At 35.9% G+C, this 19,403-nt stretch overlaps 1 protein-coding gene across 1 annotated transcript in view; it reads right to left on the bottom strand.

Annotated features, from left to right (window-relative positions):
• The window catches only part of Lnpk (lunapark, ER junction formation factor), a 55,236-nt gene that overhangs the window by 7,238 nt on the left and 28,595 nt on the right, over nucleotides 1-19,403 (bottom strand). Inside the window, exons 9-12 of the mRNA XM_038337933.1 lie at nucleotides 9,791-9,988; nucleotides 4,374-4,479; nucleotides 2,941-3,011; nucleotides 2,071-2,241 (exon numbers count right to left, since the gene is read on the bottom strand). Of these exons, the coding sequence (XP_038193861.1) occupies nucleotides 2,071-2,241; nucleotides 2,941-3,011; nucleotides 4,374-4,479; nucleotides 9,791-9,988 (546 nt within the window). The remainder of the gene's footprint in view (nucleotides 1-2,070; nucleotides 2,242-2,940; nucleotides 3,012-4,373; nucleotides 4,480-9,790; nucleotides 9,989-19,403) is intronic.

The raw sequence follows: 19,403 nt of genomic DNA, 5'->3' as shown, positions 1-19,403 counted from the left end.
ACAAGAGCTAGTTCCAGGACAGGCTCCAAAGCTGCAGAGAAACCCTGTCTCGAAAAACCAAAAAAAAAAAAAAAAAAAAAAATACAAAATGAAAACAAAATTTCTGTCTAGTCTTCAATTATCTACAACCCTAATGAATTTAGAAATCAGAACTTTAATCCTCCAGCTCTATAGACTACTAGTCCAGAGATAATTGAAATCATACTGTCTTACTTAATAGCTCAATTTATCCAACACTGTTTACAATATATGCAGCTCTCTCTGCTCAACAGAAACACTTGGCAGCATTTGCTACAGGATCCAGTATAACCATATCATCGTGTAGTAATGGGAGTCTTGGAGAAGTTTTCGTCTTCTGAAGAAACAACAAGAAAAAAGGTGGCCGGCCACTCTGATGAATCCAAAGAGAAGCACGAAAAGTTACTGCTCTACAAACGCCCTTTACAAGATGGAATTACTGCTTCAGCTCTTAGTACTAAGGAGTCATCAGACCCTGCCTCAAGTTTAGTCTTCACCTATTAACATTACCTTACTGGGGTTCACTTTGAGCCAGTTAGACTTCATTCCGGAGATTTCAGATAGAAAATGGGACATCTGAGGGACTGTTCCTCCTAGATTAGATGAGAAGGAAAAGTATGGCTGTGTGTTGTTTGCTAACTATCCATCTTGACCTTAGCAGAAGAAATAAAGAATAGGACCCATTATCAAGATTTATATTTTGTTGTATTTTTTTCCTTTTCCTCTTTAAGAAGAAAATCAAACAAAAAATACTGTTGGCTTTCAAGCATTCACTTTAGCTTTCATAAGCATGGCTACTCATGAAGGGACTTGAGTCTTTCCTCTAGGCATCTTCAGTATAAAATCCTTTATTCTCAGTTCCAAGAGGTCGCAATGCCAAGGCAGATGGTTTGCATGTGTCAGCATGCAGCTCAGAGCATGACTTAAGCAAAAGAAAAAGGTTGACACTGTGTTTGGAGTTGATGCTGTAGACTTGGAGACGAAGATGCATTCACTCAGCGCTGGAAGTACACAGGCTCAGTCACAGCTGTCTGTATTCACATTCGCTTTGATACTTGTTAGTAAGCCAAACGCCAAGCCAAATTCCACACATATTTCAGGTTCATTCCTCAAAGTTTAAAAAAAAAGATCTTGAATCTCATACTAACTTTCTGATATCTAAAATATTCACTGCTTCATATAACCCAGCTAAAGCAATTATAATGCTTTTATGAAAAATAAATCAAATGTATATGAATGATAATTGTTACTTGATTTATGAGCTTCCGGGATGTTTTTAAACACTAGGCAATAGTAACAAAATATTATGGTCTGTTTCATAATTTTAGCCATGCTCCTAATTTAGAAATGAGTGACAAGAAGTGAGTGAACACTACTAACAAGAAACAGCTGGCAGCTTTCTACTGCAACCACTCAAGTTCCCAGGGAACTACCTTCCGAGTTCCTACGATAGACTTGCAAGAATAGTTCTAAAATACGAGTTCTAGTAAATCTTGTTCCTATACAACAAAGTGACTCCTTTATCACCGATGATGCTAAGCTCATGGATTTCTAAAAAACTGTCCAAATGAAACACGGTGCTATTAATATTAACCTAGTTGTCCAAAACATGCAAGGATGACTTTCCAATCCTAAGGTTCCTGCTTTCCGATCATCTCTACAATCTGAATGGTAGCCGCACACCTATTCCACCCACATATATTCTAAATATTCTGCCCTTAAAACAGTTGTTTCCTAATTTCAGTGCTTCATTGTGACACATCAAAGGGATTCCATGAGAGCATCCCTAGTTGAGTCTCTTGGACTTTAGAAGAGTTCACTCCATAAACAATGCTTAGCCAGCTGGAGCTAAGTGCTGCTGGTCACAACATGATCTGCATTGGAAAACTGAAACACATCATATCAATCACAGAAAAGCCATCAGTGCAACAGCTGACATATGCATGCTGAAGAACTTGATAAATTAATCCACTGTCATCTTTATAAGTATTATGCTCTTATTATCAGGCTACACACATTCCCAGACAAACATTTTACCTAGCATAGTCATACCTTCACTGAACTGGCTCTGTGTCGAGGGTACACTTTCTGATGACATGGGAGCAGCTGAGCTTGAGCTCTCCACTGCCTGCCTCTTTTCAAAACTAAACTCTGGAAGTCGCGGAGCTTGAGGTCTGGTTTTTCTTGCAGGATTCAAGAAAAAACAGTAGGCACATCGAAAAGCTACATAGAAGTTTTTAAAAATGAAGAAAGAAAAAACAAATTTCAAGAACTAATCAGATAACTCACAAGATTATCCTTATAAATAATCAGACTCAAGTTATAAATGTATAACTTCTGAATTGCTACCTTACTATAATTAATAGCTGTGCTAATCAACATTAATTTTAATGCATACTGCATGATTACTATAAAAATTCAAATATTAATCTTAAAGGTGTAACAAGTTAAATAACAGTTTAATAACAAAACTAATTATTTAAATACTTGACTCAACTTGAATTTCTAGTCAATAGAATAATTAGATATTTTAAGACCCAGAATCTTGTCTAAGAAGATGTAGCATGTTAAATTTCTAAAGCATAACTTATCATGTGAGTATTTAATAATGGCTGCATATGAAAATAATTGGTGATCTTAAAAGTGAACGCTAATGCTTAGCTCCCACCCCCAGTAATTAAATCGGACTCCCTGTAGTTGAGTCTGGGTAGCAGACTATCTGAGAACAGCTGGCCTAGAGGCTGTGCATTCTAAAAAGGAATTGCATTAGTTTTTCTCCTTTGTTTTTAGTATTAAATAAGGAGACAATGTACCTGGTCAATATGTACAGGCAGTACCTAAAATAAAATATTACATGGAAGTAGATGAGAATGATATGTTTAAGAGTAAAATATTTAAACCTAACTATCCAAAAATCCTTACCAATGTATTCGAATTCTTCTTTCAAAGCCATGCCATTGTGAGAAAAACATTGCTGACATATGAGAGCATACCTACACCACAGGAAAATAACACACTGGTTACACTACAGATGAAGTTCACCAGGGAGGCCACTTAGTCATTGTGACTATGTCAAATACAGATGACTATGCCATAATAAATGAATGTCAGCAATCATTAACAACACTCCTTAAGCAAAAGCTGAAGTTAACCAAAACCAAAATTTCAACCAGTTTGAAATACGACTTGAGTTGGGAGTATAGCTCAGTGATAGGATGCTTAAAAATAAAATAAACAGGACATAAAGCATTTAAATGTATATATGCATATATAAATAGATGTGTATGTGTGTGCATATGTATATATGCGCATCTATATATACAAGTTATTAAAAATAAACGAAGGAACAACTGAATATATCCTAAGTTAACAGAAACAAGTTTAGAAATCAAGGGCTTGAGAAATGGCTCAGCAGTTAAAAACACAGCATATACTACTCTTCCAGAGGACCCGAGATGGATTCCCAGCACCTACATCAGGCAACTCACAAACTGTAACTCCAACTCCAGGGAGTCATGTTTCTGGTTTGTGTGTACCTACATTAATATACACAGACACACATACATACACACAACTTAAAAATTAATTAAAAAATAAATCTTTTTTTTAAAGTTTAGCAACAAAACACTTAAATTTCTCAATGATTTATTACTGGAGATGAAAACTTCCAAATTGTGTTTTATTAAGACTGGAAATGATGGAACCTTCTTAAAGATTCACAATAAATAAGATAAAGAAGAAACACTGAAAACCCTTACAGAAAATAAATATGTTTAATTCTATATAATTAGGACCAATAGTAACTTTTGATATGATGTGGTTCCTGTACCTTTCTCATTCTCACTTTCTGTTCTCTAATCAGATGGTTGGCTTAATCAGATCATTCTGTTTTGAATAACATACAACTTATATTAGCATTAAACTATGCTCCCTTTATGAAACTGATACTAACTAGAGAAGATTTTTTGAAAGTAGAGTTTTTTTTAAAGCCTACACAATGACAAATGCTTTGCACACTCATAACTACCTTCCTAGATTTATGGTAAGAACCAAGTAATACAATAATCTGAAAAACGTTTGAAAAATAATAAGAGCTAAATAATACACACTGTTTTTATTACTATTGGAAGTATTTCCATCACCACCAACAGTGACACATATGAAAAATTCCATTTCTCATCAACCTACCAAGTTTGTACTATTTTTCCTCTCTTCAATTTTAACAGTTGGAACAAAAATAATTCAATTTCTCTAAAATGATAACAACTATAAGCCACAAAACATCACAAATATACATATACACTAGCCAGTAATGTTTTTTATGTTCCTTTACCTACTAATGAAGCAAACATTACCTGTTCTGTGGACCATCACCAACTAAATATTCAACAATTCTATCCAGAGCACCTCGTTCTCGGGGGAGAATGGGTCTTGCTAAGGGTGGACCTGGAGGATGAAGACCTAGCAAAGAAATAAAAATCAGAAGAAATTTGTATGTATATAATACACATACAATATTTAATTCAACTACCAAAGTGATTCAGTTGTGTTAGAATATTTAACATTTGTTGAAAGATTTTAACAAAACAAAATACTAACTCTTATAAATCTCTATACAGCATGAAATGTTTAATAAACTATACTATAAAATCTACTAAAAAGCCTATGATAATAATTTAGACTTCCACTTTGGACTCAGAGTAAGAGATCAGGGCTACCTTCCCCAAAGACTGTGAGAAATATGGGAAGTGTATTAAGAATCAACATGTGCATCAAACAATATATGTTAAATTTCCCTTAAAAAACTAAAAACCAAGACAAACCCTGCAACTGCCCCAGCCTTTTGCTTACAGTCAGTTTCTACACAGAGGTAGGAGGTAAACACAGCTGTCGCCCAGAGTTGATAAGACAGCACTGCGGCTCTGGGGAAGCTGATGCAGTTCAAACTCACAGGACAGGGCCAGAGAAGGGGGGAAACACGAAGAAAGAAAAGCACTTAAGTGTTGTGGAATATTACTTTAACTATGTAAAGCTGTCTTACATTTGTTTATGTTGCATTATATCAAGATGTGTTGTTTTACTTTGCCTGTCTAAGGCACCTGGTTGGTCTAATAAGAAGCTGAATGGCCAATAGCTAGGCAGTGAGGGATAGAAGGGCTGGCAGACAGAGAGAATAAGTAGGAGGAAGAATCTAGGCTCCAGAGAGAAGAGAATGAGGGAGACAATCAGGACCAGGCAGGCAGCCACCAGCCACTGGAGAAAGCAGGAAAAGTAGGACATAAAGAATGAAGGAAAGGTAAAAAGCCTGAAGAAACAAATGTAGAAGAGGGAAACAGGTTAATTTCAGTTTTAAAAAGCTAGCCAAAAACAAGCCTAAACTAAGACTGAACATTCATAACTAGTATGTCTTCCATGTTATGATTTGGGAGCTGGTTTGTGGCCCAATAGAAAGCCTGTTATACGTAAGCATCTACAGAGGGCCTCTCAAAACACTCAGCACATTACTGACCAGCCCATGTATCTAAAAAACTGAGAGTAAAAAAATCTCCAAAAGATTAAAGAAAACAGTATTCACACACAATCAGAATGACTGCCTGTTTCCAAGAGCTAGAATAAAAAAAAAAGGGAGGTGGACAAGAGGAGGAAGAAGAAACATACCCAGTAATGTAAAATCTGCCATTTCTGGCATTCAAAAAATACTAGCTATGCAAACAAACAAAAGTACAAAAGTGAGAAAAAAATTGTTTCAGATACGACTGAATTAGTAGGTAAAAATACTAAAACACTTCCACATGTTTGAGAATCTAGGTATGCTTAAAAATACATGAGAAAAACTACAAGTACCAACACTAAACTTCACAGAAATCTACAATGTGTAGGATGAAAAAACCCACAGATGAAATAAACAGACATTTAGACATTAAAAACAAGATATCAGTGTGAAGACATGGCAATAAAAACCATATAAAATGTAACAAAAAGGACCAAAAATTAAGGGGCGGGGGAAATCAGTAAGTTATATAACAATCTCAAACAGTCAAATGAACAGTTCTGTAGAGAAAAGAAAAAGGTATACATAATTGAATATATAATTTCTACCAAATTTGAGTTTTAAAGATAGAGATTAAAGAATCTTAACAAATCCCAAACATAAGACACGCTATTTTGTACACACTCACAAACTGCTTAATAATAGGCCTAATGGAGTACAATATAGAGAAAAAGGAGACAGCAGACTTTTAATCAGATGCAGGCTAAAACGAAACTTATTTTTAACATTCTGAAAGTGAAAGCTGTCAGACTAGAATCTGTATCCAGCATAAATATCTTTTTTAAACAAAAAATAAGGCAAAATGAGATCTTTTTCCAGATGTATAAAACAAAGAATTTATCATTGGTCAAACTACATTACAAGAATAATTTTTAAAAGTCCTTACAGCCAAAGGAAGCGACAACAAGTATAAAAACAAAAATAAAAACAAAATCAAAAAGTAGATCTAAGCTTCAGGGGCGGCACAGCCCTGGCTGTTCTTGCAGAGGAACTAGACTTGTTTGCCAGCACCCAGTGGAGGTTCAAGATCATCTGTAACTCCAGTCCCATTAACATCTGACACCGCTTCAGCTTTCCATGGGTACTAGGCTCACAAACACAGAAGGTTGGGCTTAGCTGTGAACCAGCCAAGACTGCATAACTGATTAAATAAAAAAATAATTGTGAGGCTTATAATATGTATAGAAGTAAAATGTAAAATAAAACGAAAAGAATTAAATAAATAACACAAGAGCCAAGAGAGGGAAATGTTAACTGTATTTTTGTCAGATCTTTAAAACTATAGGTGAGATGGTATCACATCACATGAAAAACTGTGATTAGAGGTATTTACTAAATCTCAGCACAACCATTAAAATCACATGCCAAAAGTGTTACAAACAATATGACAGTGAAAAAAGATTAAATGTAGTCACAAAAATTTCAGTTCAAAGGGAAAGAGCAAATGGAGAAAAGGACAGCAAACACATGGGACAAAGGAGCTCACGTCCCACAAAACGTTTAAACTCAATCCCAAACATAGTCACGGCATCATGGTCAGCACCGCATGATGAAACAGGCTGTCAGATGGGACAAAGAAGCAACTCTTCAATATATGCTGTGCACATGTTTTTTTTAAAAAAAAAAAAAATAGGAAAAATAAATAAATTTAAAGTAAAATATAAAAATATGCTAACACTAAGCATAAGAAATGTTAAATGACTATAAAGGTCACAAGGACAAAGGCATCTACATCAAAAACTAGGGCCCAGCAAGATGGCTCAATGGATAAAGGTGCCTACCACCAAGCCTGAGGGTGTGAGTTCAGTCTCTGGAATCCACTCAGTGGAGAGACCCTAACCCAGCAAGTTGTCTTCTGACCTCCATGCCCATGTGCACACCCATTCATGAATAAATAATATATAGCTTTTCCTTGAAGTACAACCATGCCAAACATTTAAGTGCAGATAACAGAACGTCAAACCCATAAAACAAAAACTAACAGAAATTCAAGAAAAGATAGACAAATAAAAATTATAATTAAAGGTTTTTAACATTTTTGATTAAAAATAAATCTACAAAAATCAGGGGAAAAAAGACTTGAAACACTCACTATCATCAGCTTTATCTAATGGACTTTTAGAACTGCTCTACCCTACATGAACAAATACATGATTTTTTTTTTCAAGCAGAGAGAAAGCAGTTACCAAGACATGACATAATGGGTCATTAAACAAGTCTCAATACATTTAATCAGATCCAAACAGCACACAGTATATTTTCTGACTACAAAAGAATTAGAATCAGCAGCAGAAAACATCTTAAAGCTCACCAACTATCTAACTAATTCAGGATGCAAAGCAAAATCAAAACAGAAATTAGAAAATATTTAGCTGAACTAAAAAGAAAAAGGAAACATAAAAATATATGTGTAGCTAATACAGTACTTAAGCAAACATTCTACCACTGAGCTACATTCCCAGTGTTCAAATTAGATTTTGAAAGCATTTATATCAATTTAAGTGGCTGGAGTATTTTACTTTTACATATTTAAAGTGAACATGTCCACAAAGCAATCTGGATACATAAAACAAAAGATTTCATCCAAGTATCTTAGGCTTCCTGCAACTTGGTAATAACTTGATTAAATAACTTGGCAACTTTAAAAATAATGCATCTTAATACTCATGATGTCATGGGGAACAGTAAATAATAAACATTAAAAGCAATTATTGTAGGAATACTGGGCATTTTTACACAGTTTGGCAAATTATCAAATACCTGCTGCTTATTAATTTTCAAACATATGGGAGCACTGCGGTAATATACATTAAATTGATTCTCTCACAAACATGTTAGAATAGAAAAATGAATTACTAATTTTCTCTATAATAAATTGTTTAACTCATTCACATTTTTGGCAATGTACAATATAAACAGTATTTCCACAGAAACTAATTAGAAACGTATGCAAAACGTTTTATTTACATGCACATGAAACTTAAGCTACAGTTGCTTGTGTAGCCCTTACACAAGCAGTAGACAGTACAGGCCTTACAACTATATACGTGGCTAAGTTGCCTGCGAGTCAAAGACTCTTACCCGAGTCTTCGGTTCTTAAACAACCAAAATTTGAATTTACAAATTATGGGTATCTCAAATCACCTACAAAGCAACTAAAAAATGAACTGTTTCAGCCCATTAAACTGTCTCAATTTCACAAATATATAACTATTTTATCATTACACTTAAAATTGTAAGGTTTTAAAATTATTTTAAATACTAGGATTTTTATGCATTCCATTCATAGTCAGTTCTCTTACTTTGTAAATCAATAGTTTCCTAGTCTTTTAAAACCTTAGCTGCACTTTTATAGGAACCCAAGCAAAAAAAAATCTACCATAAATAACATTGGGGTTTTTCTATTTAATAAATGCTCTAATTACCCAACTGATTAGTGTCTACTCTCAAAATCATTACTCTAGAAAGTAGCAACTAGTCATAAAGTTCTAAAGTACTTCAATTAGAATTAAATACCATAAATAAAATAACCGTTTACTCTTATTTAATAATCTGACATGGAAATCTACACAAACCATGTCATCTGCTAAAGCAACAAATAGATTTCCATGCCCTAATCACACTTCAAAATAAAAGTGGCTGACCAAATGTTACAGCGCTGAATAAAATCCACAGATCAATCACACTCTTAATAGAACTTAAAGGAGCCTATAAGAAAATACTATAGTTCCATGACTTAGGAGAAAAAAAATCTATTAGCTCATATTTACAAAAGTATTATCAGGCACTACAATGCTTGAATATTTTTCCTGAAATATGGTAATTGCCATGTTTTAGTGTCTATATGAGGAATTAGCAAAGAATATAAGTACTTGCTAAAGTGTTCTCCTCTATCCCAACCATATATAAATCTAGAGCCATTCTAAGAATTGAATATAAAAAGATAATGCTACACTGTAGACTACAGAATGCTACAAGTTTTATTGCCATTTAAACAAAGAAGCCATAACAGTTAAATGAGCTCAAGAAATAGGTTTGGTATCACAAGGTGCCAGCTGTAAAGAGTTATAGCTAATTGAATATGGAACTCCAGCTTAATCAGATAACTGCTCTGCTATTTCCAAATGAAATGTCATTTCCATACTATCTGAAAATGGCCCATTTTATTGGTAACCAGAGAAAACAATATAAACTGTAAATAACATTAAGTGCTGTGTTTACCCATTCCAGGCACTGAAGTAGCAGGGGATCCAAGGCGCCTGGGTAAGGCTGGAGCAGCAGTCCTTTCTGGAGGCCCCCCAGGAGCCGATGCGTCCTTTGGCGGCCCAGGAGTGACTGGAACTTGTGGAGGAGGGCCCTGATTAGAGCTTGCTGGTGCTGGGGAAAGGTTTCTCTGAGCTGCAGTTCGCTGACGAATCTCTGAGAATAATAAAATATTCTAGACTTAATGTCTAATATATTAGCCACAACCATAAATGACGTTTACTGAAATTTCTAGCACCAACAGGCACTGTTTCTAAGCATTTATAATGTGAATTCTAAAAAAAAAAACATCCAAACTAGGGAACTTTTTCTAGGAACCCATAATCCAACTGTACAAGTTTATACAACCAAACTAGCCAGGCGGTGGTGGCGCACACTTTAATCCCAACAGTTAGGAGGCTGAAACAGGCTGATCTCTTGAGTTCAAGGCCAGCCTGATCTACACAGTGAGTTCCAGGACAGCCAAGTCTACATACACACAAGATAAACTCTGTCTTGAAAAACAAAACAATACAAAACCAACTTGATTTGTCTACTGACAAATTCAAAATAAAATCACCACCCAGTTACGTGTCACACCTTTTTATAACAAGCCTTCCAACAGTGATACGGAAAAGGAAACATCAGAATTGGTGAAAATTGCAAACAGTAGATTTGTTTTTGTTTTTCAAGACTAAAAATAATGATTTTAATAAGGAAATATATACATGTATATTCCGGACTAATAATTTAAGTAGTCATAAGAACACTATTTAAAAAGTATGCTTCAACTACTTAGGTACCTACTCCTTCACACTATGGTTACCTTCTTAACACACTGATTTGTGCAATACATTCAGAGAAGGAAAACTTCTCGTGTGTGTGTGTGTGTGTATATATATATATATATATATATACATATATATATATATGTATATATATATATATAATGTTCTGTCATATATGACCTTAGCTTTCAGTTTTAGAAATTACAAAATTCTTTACAGCAGAGATTGGTCCAATGTGCCAGTTTGAAGCTGGCTCTGTTTATAGTTTTTGTTTACATATTATCTACAACTGCTTTCAAACAATTGGGAAAAGGCACAAAAGGAGCACATGACCCTTACGGCCATTTGCTGACTGGCTACACAGATGTTTCATGATCGACTAGATGACCTAAGCGACATGAACAGTTCCTCTCACACCTGAGCATTAGAGAGCAAATAAAGAGACCCTCGTGACTTTTTAATCCTGTATATCACAGTAAGCTGTCACAAGCCTAAATTACTGGGTTGGAACTAAAGAAATCATATGTTCATTGGCCTAAACAGTAAAAAGTGCATGAAACATTTTTGATTTGGATACTGACAGTTTTTTAAAAAAAATTGTTTGTTTAGATAGAGTAGATATATCATAGGGTACATATATCATAGAGTACATATATCAAACTCCTTAGAAGGACCTGGATCTTCTGATCCTCCTGCTTCCATCTCCCAGTAGTAGAATGAGAGGCATGTAGCATCAGGCCCAGGACTTCACATATGCTAGACAGACATTCTATCAACTGAGCTACACTCCAACCTTAAATTCTTGATGGACATTAATAATCAGTCAACAAAATTTAGTTACCAAATATGAGAATATGCCTAGCTATAGTGGTTTTAAATTCAAATTAAGCCAGACTCAAATTACATTAGAATAAACAAAGAAAATAAAGTTTTAAAAGTAATTCTCTAAAACATCATGTTATGATAAGACTCTCTACTCAATCTTCCCTAACTTCAGCCACATTGTTTACTTCATATGCACACAGCCTTTTCTAAATTGATGACATCTCTCAATTTTGCTTCCTCATAATGAAAATACTTAATCACTATGGTTATTATAAAGAATGAGAAAATTAACATTAAGAGCTTAGCCAGAGCACATGAAAAGTACTTAATAAGTAGTAGTTATTAGTATTAGCACTAATAAACAGGTTTCATGGATTACAATAACCAAAAACTAAGCAATCTAAAGCCAAGTACAGTAAACCACATGGAATCCAAGTAGTAAAGAGGCAAAGGCACAGATCGACTCAAAGTCAGTCTGGACTGCGTGGGAAGACCCACGGCCCAAAAACTCAGGAGTTGGAGCTATAGTTAGGCAGTAGAACAACTGCCAGAAATCAGCAAGCCCTGAGTTCAATCCCTAACACTGGAAAAATAAAAACTAAAGAAATAAGAGTAGAAGCATTCTTAAGCAATCTAGTTCCTACACTGATTACATTTTATAGGAACGGAAAACTGACTCAGCACTTAGGAGCAGAGTAGGTTCAGTTCCTGGACCCCACATGGCAGCTTACAACTGTCTGTAATCTCAGTTCTAGGGGTTCCAGTGCCCTGTTCAGTCTTTCATGGGCACCTGGAAGGCATGAAGCACACTTACATAGCAAACATATATATATATATATATATATATATATAGTATTTTAAAAATTATTTCTTTTCTATGTAAGTGTTTGCCTTTGTGTATGTATGCCCACAGCATGCATCATACCTGCTGTCCTCATCAGAGCCCCTGGAACTGGACTTGCAAATGCCTGTACGTCATCAGGAGGTGCTGGGAAGAGAGCCCAGGTGTTCTGTGAGTGCTCTTTACTGCTGAGCCATCTCTCCAGCCGCTAAATATTTCTTTTTTTAAAAAATACAGATATTAGGGGATTGGAGATATGGTTCAGTGTTAAGAGCAATGGTTGTTTTTCCACAGGACCTGGGTTTGTTCCCAGCACACTACTAACATTGTGATCAAACAGCTCCAGTTCCAGGGAATCTGATAGCCTCTCTGGGCCTCTTCCAGCACCAGGCACACACATGGTACACAGATATACATGCAGGCAAAACCACTCATATAAATTAAATAATAAAATATTTAACTTATACATTAAATATTTCACAAGTTATTTTTGGGTTTCTTTAGTGAAAATCTAACAATTGTAAAATTTAAAATCTGTCCCTGGTCCATGAGTTGGCTTTTTGGAGACATTCCCTACGGTGGGATGCCTTGCTCAGCCTTGATGCAGTGGGGAAGGGCTTGGTCCTGCCTCAACTTAATGTGCAGGCTTTGTTGACTCCCCATGGGGCCTTACCCTTTCAGATTAGTGGATGGGGGATGGGTTCGGGAGGAGGTAGGAGTGGGTGTGGGAAGGGGAGGAGGGGGGTAACTGTGGTTGGTATGTAAAATGAAAATAAATTTAAAATTAAAATATGTATCTGTAGCTTTCTGTAATTCTTGAGCTGAATATTCTGTAATAAAAATATAACTTAATTTTACTTTTCAAAATTGACCTAGGCATTTCCAATAGTGATTTGAATATCAACTTCTAACTCACAGAAGCTATGGACTATTCATGAAAGTATCTCCTTGCAATGCTGGAAAGACTGTGCAAGCACATAACTGTTTGCAAGATTCTCACATAGAAAGGGTACCATGGTCTTAAAACTATACTATGAGGCTTTTATTTTTGCAATGCCTCTCAAGAGACTTGGTAGATACCTAGATGGTTTATTGACTCCTCCTACTACCCACTACTTTCCCAAATGTAATCACTCAACTATGTCGATCTATACTTTCTCTAGCCTGTCCAGTGGTTTCTCAACCTTCCTGTAATACTGCGACCCCTTTAATACAGTGCCTCTTGTGATGACCACAAACCATAAGATGTCCATTGCTACCTCATAACTGTAGTTTTGCTATGTTATGAATCACAATGTAAGTATCTGTTATGCAACCCAACCCCCGTGAAAGGGTCACAACCCTCCCAAAGGGGTCACGACCCAGAGGTTGAGAAACCACTGCTCTAGTTGCTCCTTTTCCACTGACATTGCCATAACTTGTATGATTCATGACCTCCTCTCATATCTATACTAGATTATATCCTAATTTATGTCTCATTTTTTGTTCTCTGTTCTATCCAATCTCCAGGATTTTTTTTTTTTTAAAAAAGTCTTCTTGATTTAGATTTCAATCTTACACCTGTCACAATGGTTACAACAATAAAACAAATAACAACTCACTCTGGCAAGGATGTGGAGAAGGGGAAAACTCCTCCACGCTAGTGAGACTGCAAATTTATACAGTCACTAGGAAATCAATGTGGCAGTTCCTCAGAAAGATGGGAATCGATCAACCTCAAGATTCAGCTATATTATTTCTTGGGCATACACCCAAAGGAGACATCATCCTACCAAAGAGACAGCTGCTCATACCATTTCACTGCTGCTCTATTCATAATAGCCAGAAATTGAAACAACCTAGATATCCTCAACAGATGAATGGTAAGAAATACGGTACATTTACAATATGGAATATTACTCAGCTTTTTTTAAAAATGAAATTGTAAAAATTCCCAGTAAATGGGTGGAACTAGAAAATATCTTGAGTTAACTCAAGATTAGACAAATATGTATGTATTCTCTTACACCGTGGATATTAGCTATTAAGTCAATAATAACCAAGGTATAATCTAGAGTCACAAAGGTTGGGTATAGAGTAAAGGACTAGGAGGGGACAGATAAATCTCCCTAGGAACGGGAAACAGAATGGATGGCTGTAGGGGGATGGGGTGGAGAACTACCTGGAATGAGGGGGATCGAGTGGGGAGGGGGAAAGGGAGACAGACAAAGGAGGAACATAAGGAGGCAAGGAGGCTAAAATTAAAAGCCTTTTTGAGGGGTAGTATGGAAACCTAATACTAGTAGAAGCTTCCTAAAATATATAAGTATATGAAGACAATCTAAATTTAAACCACCCAAAAAAGGGGAAAACAGTAAACCCCAAACTGAACAGCTCTTGTCACCAAATGAAGCTTCCAGGAATCCAGAAATGAATTACATTAAGTTGAGTTGCTGGCCATAGGGGTTCTACAGGAACCAGAAAACAAAAAAGAAAACAGTTTGCTGCCAACACTATAGATTGCTATCCATAAACTGGTGGCAAGGCCCTATTACTGAAGACACCTACAGAGCTCATTGTAATGTAGAGAAGTCTAGTTGGTGCCTACATAGAGACTACCCCATATATGCCATTGTCCTTTGGTACAGGAAAGTACTCTGCATGCTACCAAAGGAGAAACAAAAACACAACCCAGCTTTACAAACCCTTTGATCTACATACAACACTGTCTTACCACAAGACATGCTAATGCAATGGTGGGGCAAAGCTTGTGGGAGCAACCAACCAGTATCTGATTTGACTTAAGGCCAACTCCACGAGATGAAACCCATAACCCAACACTGCTTGGGTGTACCAAGAACCTAAGACTAGATAGCCCAAAGACCAAGGGAAAAACCAAATACTACTATTCCACTAAAAGACATAGCAATAAAATTGCTCCTAACGACATTTTGCTATACTTATTGATCCTTGCCTTGCGCAGCCATTAACACAAAGCTTCCTCCTGTAGCAGAGGGGAACATAACGGCCAGACAATAAACAGATAAGAGAAACCTGAAACCATCCCTAAATGGGTTTCTCGATCAAATCCCTCCCTCAGGGAGAGGGAATCCACAGAATAGGAGGACAGTGGAGATCAAGTGTAAGAACCAAAAGGGATAGAGGATATCAAGGAAATAATGCCCCTATAACTCAACACGAGCAAGGCACATGTGAACTCAAAAAATCTCCTATTCATTTGTACTGGCTGGTTTTATCTGTTACCTGAACAAGCTACAATTCATTGAGAGGAAGGAGACTCAGTTGAGGAAATGCCTCCATGAAATCTGCTGTAAGGGCATTTTAGTGATCAACAGGGGAGGCCCCAACCCATTGTGGATGGTGCTTCACCTGGGCTGGTGGTCCTGAGCTCTATAAGAAAGCAGTCCTGAGCAAGCCATGAGGAGCAAGCTAGTAAGCAGCACCCCTTTCCATGGCCTCTGCATCAGCTCCTGCCTCCAGGTTCTGGCCCTGTTTGAGTTCTGTCTGACTTCCCATGATGATGAATAGCAATGTGGAAGTCTAAGCCAAAGAAAAATAAGCATTTCCTCTTCAACTGCTTTTGGTCTTGGTATTTCATCATTAGCAACAGCAACCGTAACTAAGAGAGTACATTTAGAATTAAATAAGTCCTTGATTTCAAGATCTGGAAAATGAAAAGTTTAGTCCTTGAAAATTTGGTCTTGTGTAATCAAGATCTTGAAAGAAATTTAATTTTCATCATTCCCAATACTTACATTTCTATATAATACAGAAGGTACTCAGAAGTTTATATTGTGGCAAATTTCATTTTTCATTTGTCTAAGCTTTATCGCTTTTTAAAATGAGACAAAAATCTTCCTGTCTTCTAGTCCATAATAATACAAGCATCTAGGCAGCAAACAGTTCTACCTAATCTATATGCACTACTTTATATGCTTATTCCTTCATAGCAAACAATAACCAATTTTTTTTAAAATAAAATTCTCTTAAAAACTCCTTACCAAAGAAAAATGTTAGGGAAAGATCTCTGAAGGTCATCAAAAAACAAAGAAAAATCCAGAAACCATTTCAGTTAGAAGCTGTCTAAGAAGAAAAGACAACTAAACATAACTAGAACTCAAACGGTATCATAGAACAGAAAAGAGTAATGTACAACCTTCGGTTAACATATGAACATATGAACATATCACATGGCTACAAACATATCTTATTGTTATGATAAAAGGAGAAACTTGGTACAAGAAAAACAGGAACTCTAGACTGTCTTTGACATTTGTTTACAAACCAAAGCTGTTCTTTAAAAAAAAAAAAATGAAATCTACTTGGAACTGAAAAAGAATGTCAGGGAAGATGGGTTTAATCATGCTATTTCTTTTAACATAAAACCTAGGCAAATCAAACAATACTATCCTCAAAAATTATAATTAGTCTAAGCACAGGAAACATTAACAACTCAGTTACACAAAAAACCTATTATACATGCATCAATTTTGTAGGTCAGCTCAATTTAGAAGCTAGCCCAAAATAGACACCTTAAATTAAAATCCTTTGACGAGTAGACACCTTTCAAGGGGCCCATATACAAATGCAATATATGTATTCATACTTTACCTTCACTTTCTGTTAATCAAAACCTAGATGAGAGAAAGGTAAGAGAATGGCAAGAAGGAATTGAGCAAGAGGAAGGGAAAAGGGGGAGGGACGGGAAGGGAATTTGAGGGAAAGCTAGCATGCAAATGTACAGCAGAAACTAAAGATTTCAAACCAACCGGAACTCAAGTCAACTAACACACAACATAAAACCATCACCTATAAGAACAACCAGACAGGTAAAGAAAGGTGGTGCACATCTGCAATCCCAGCACTCAGGAGTCTGAGGCAGAAGGATTGCCACAAGTTCCACATTAGTCTAGGCTACTGAGTGTAACCCTGTCTGCAATAAGCAAAGAAGATATGAAACTAAAAGATGCTGAATAAGATTCAATGTAACTAAAATGTAATTCTGAAAAGGTAGAATAAAAATTATAACACAATTTAGAACTTTTTAAATAAGAAAAAAAAACAGAATCAAGATATCCTATAATAATATACCCCTCACCCCCAAAAAAGTGTATTTTAGTTAAAGTTTTAAGTTTTTGAGAGAGATAGGATTGGGAAAATAGCTCAATCATAAAATGTATGAAGTTCAAGTTGCAGGACCTGAGCTCAGTCCCCAGAACCCACAAAATGAAAGACCGGACAAGAACCTCCCTTGTAATCCCAGTGCTGGAGAAGCAGAGACAGGAGGTCTCTAGGTTGCTAGCCGGACAACCTAGGCTACTTAGAGAACTAAAGGGAAGTGAGAGACCCTGCCTCAAAAAAAAAAAAAAAGGAAACAGCACCTTGAGTGACAGCATGAGGGTGTCCCCTGGCCTCCACTACATGCATACACGTGGTGTATAATATACATACAAGAAGATCACAACACACGCAATATATAATTTTTATGGTTAAAAAATGATAACCCTCATCTCTTTACTCTACAAGGCACCTGCCTATCAGTATTCAATACATTTTTAATTAAAAGTCTTTATTACTTCGAGGGAGAAAAACTGTGTGCCTGTAATGCCCACGGAGCATGTGTGGAGGTCAGAGGACACCTTCAAGAAGTCAGTTCTTCTAACTGGGGATCCCGGGGTAGGACGGAGGCCATCATGCTTGGCAGCAAAGCCTTTACCCACCTGAGTCATCTTGCCTGCTCCTTAAATGCATTTTTAAAATGACTGATCACAATAGAGCTAAAAATTAATCCTCTCTAAGACTATCCCAAGAGCAGTGCAAGTATCCAAAGCAATGAAATCAGCAGTAGTTTACTATAATTATGATATGGTGTCAGAAGAAAAATTGTATTTGTGTCTCAAAATTTTCTAAAAAACGTTTAAATTCTGAAAATAACTTGCTTGAAATACTTTAGTACTTAGTATACCTAGAAAAGCAACAGCCATAGTTTTTTGCAAAATACCACACTGAAAAACATATTTACTAGTGTTATTACTTATTCAAAGAATTTCTTCAACATTATTAAATGATTCCTACAGTCAAGCTAATTAGCCATTCCCATCATGCCAGTTTTCCTGTATATGGAGAGAACACATAAAATCCACTGTCTTTGCAAATTTCAAGCACACATACAGCATTACTAACTACAGTCACCACAGTGTGCATTAGCTGTCTATGTGTCATATTCACCTACTTAACTACAGCTCTGGATTCTTTGGCCAATATCTCCCTACTGTCCCCGTCACCTCTGTATCTCTGGAAACAACAATTTTACTCTCTGCTCCTATGGATTCAGACTTTAGCAGTACTTCTTAAAAGTATGTAAACAAATATGTTTCACGCAGAATAAAACTTTTTTCTATGATTGCTTAACAAATGTATAAACTATAGAAAAACTTAACACTGATTATGAATATGTGAATTTCTTTAGAAACATATATATCTAATTTATTTTAATCGTATGTGAACTTTTATCAAAAAAATCAGTGAAAAAATAAAGAAAAGCTAATATTTCTCTAATTCAAAATACTAGTTATAAAGACTGGGTGAATTCTTCCCACACAGCCATACCAGTTAGGAAACCTAAAATATGACTCATTTAATCTTCATGGTCCTTGCGGATATTTATAAAAACATTCCCTCTCAAAGCTACAAATAGTATCATAACTTTAAAACCAGGCTTCAATTCTGCATAGACCAGAGTTAGTTTTCTATGTATTTTTTTCTTCAATGGCACAAAATCTTGAAAACTTATCAGATTCTAGTGAAAAAAATAAAGATTAAAAACTAATGCAAACTCAAAATATTCACATTCCACTTCAGGAGCTATTTCATATAACCATATGAAATGACTTCTGGGGGCTGATGAGGAGACTCACTAGGTAAATGCTTACCCCATAGGCCTGAGAACCTAAGCTCAATCCCTTTAACCTACAGAAAGGTGGAAGGACTGAGTCAACTGCACAGTTACCCTCTGACTGCTACACATGAGCCCTGGCATACATGTCCCCACACAACACATCCTTCATACAATAATAATAAACTAAATTTAAATAATTCGCAATAAATAAAAAAAATGACTCGAAATTTTATACTTAAT

The sequence above is a fragment of the Arvicola amphibius genome, chromosome 7 (assembly GCF_903992535.2).
Source record: "Arvicola amphibius chromosome 7, mArvAmp1.2, whole genome shotgun sequence".
NCBI lineage: Eukaryota > Metazoa > Chordata > Mammalia > Rodentia > Cricetidae > Arvicola > Arvicola amphibius.
Note: the sequence above shows the minus strand (reverse complement) of the source record. Positions and strands in the feature narration are given on the sequence as shown.